Source organism: Mandrillus leucophaeus, unplaced genomic scaffold (assembly GCF_000951045.1).
Source record: "Mandrillus leucophaeus isolate KB7577 unplaced genomic scaffold, Mleu.le_1.0 Scaffold14, whole genome shotgun sequence".
Lineage (NCBI taxonomy): Eukaryota > Metazoa > Chordata > Mammalia > Primates > Cercopithecidae > Mandrillus > Mandrillus leucophaeus.
Window position 1 is genome coordinate 3,622,721 of NW_012101365.1, and position 1,773 is coordinate 3,624,493.

At 34.7% G+C, this 1,773-nt stretch overlaps 1 protein-coding gene across 12 annotated transcripts in view; it reads right to left on the bottom strand.

Moving 5' to 3' along the window:
• Positions 1-252: 252 nt before the first annotated feature.
• TMEM59 (transmembrane protein 59) overlaps positions 253-1,773 on the bottom strand; it is a 24,043-nt gene continuing 22,522 nt past the window's right edge. For 10 of the 12 annotated variants that reach the window (XM_011973813.1, XM_011973811.1, XM_011973806.1 and 7 more), the window contains one exon: positions 253-886. In XM_011973813.1, the coding sequence (XP_011829203.1) occupies positions 731-886 (156 nt within the window). In that variant the 3' untranslated portion in view covers positions 253-730. Of the gene's footprint in view, positions 887-1,730; positions 1,733-1,773 lie in introns of all 12 variants that reach the window. The other 2 variants (XM_011973808.1, XM_011973807.1) reach the window with 2 other exon arrangements.

The window sequence follows — 1,773 nt, forward strand, 5'->3', positions numbered from 1 at the left end:
TTTACCTTATACTTGATATACTGTCTAACAGAGAAAAATAGTTCCTTGGAAAGACTCATCAAACAAAAACCTATAGCCTGTGCAAAATAACATCAAATGTACTGCTGAAAGATCATTTTTGCATCAAAATGGTCCCTGACCATCACATTATATAGCAATAGCAATAGACACAGAACATGTCATAATTCTTATCTAGGTTGGGCAGGGGTAGGAGGGAAGGCCTAGAAAATCAGATACTCAAATTTCAGCACATAATTATTCGAATAAAATTTTAATGATTTCAGTTCCTGAAAATGTAGTGTCATTAAAGGTCATTTCCTGCTAGATTTCAAATTACAGATTTGTGGGCCATTCCTGAGCAGAAGCATCATATTCTACTAAATATTCAGCTTATTAACTAAGGTAACTGACAGTATCATGGCAGGAGGTGAGGAGGAACAATGATCAGCTCATAGCTAAGAAAAGGGAAAAAAACAATAACCAAAGCAAAAAACAAAATAGCTACAGATATTAGTAAAATACTAATACAATCCCAAACATCCACCTCTTAAATTACTAGAAAAACAATACCGATAAAGTTATAGCAAATACAGTCTTCACAGATTTGAGTAACTTTATTTGCATTTTATAGTGATTTCTTAAGGCCTATATCCAATGAAACCATTTTAAAAGCTCTATGAGGAGTGGAATTTTAGATGTCTATTACACTTTTCTTTTAAAAGAAAAATGCTTAAATTTCAGAATGAGCAAGATTCACTTTTGTAGGTAGAGGCCCTGCTTCTTCATGATCTTCAGTTTTAGATCTAACAACCACAAGAGAAGAAGCTGGATATTTGTTCAGCTTTTGTTCATTCATAAACTCCAAGTCACCATAGATACTCAGCTTCTGCAAAAGAAAACCAATGTACATTAGTAGTCTGGATAATTAGGAACCTCTCCAAGTAAGTCTTCAAATAACAATTTAATTTATAAATGGTTAGTAAAAAAAAAATTCTATAAACAACTTTAAGAAAGAAGAATGCTTTTTCTCAAAATGTTGTAGACACATGATTCAGCTTCCAGTGGATGGCCAAAGAAAGCTGTTCCACATCTCAAGTTAAAATCCTCAGGAGTATAACAACTGAGTATCAAGAAAAATAGCTATGGATGCCTTAAGTGATCAAGTCCTTCAACATCTTAGCTCTCCTACCAAGTGGTAAAATAATTTGGTGTAAGTCTTTCTGCTCCTAAATGTTTTAGCTTAACATGTATGGAAAATGATAGATGCTATTTGAAAAGGCTGTGAGAAAAAAGAATATGCATGAAATGCTCCAACACGATAGAAGGGTCTTCGTAAATATATAAAGTTCCTTAACTGTTACTACCATATCCAAGAAGATACTAAAACAATGAAAGCATAAAACAGAATCACTGCAAATGTCATAAAACTCATTAGAGAATAATGTTAATATCTAACATCTTTTGAGAGTAGGTAATATACGTATGAATGTCTCTGTCTTTTTTTTTTTTTTTAAAAGAGATGGGGTGTTGCTCTGTTACCCAGGTTGGAGTGCAGTGGTGTGATCATAGCTCACTACAAGGCCTTGAACTCCTGGACTCAAGTGATTCTCCTGCCTCAGCCTCCTGAGTAGCTAGGACTATAGGCATGCACCACTATGTCCAGCTAATTTTTCTTTTTTTTTTTTTTAAAATGATGGGGTCTTGCTATGTTGCCTAGGCTGGTCTCAGACTCCTGGCCTCAAGTGATCCTCCTACCTTGGCCTCCCAAAGTGT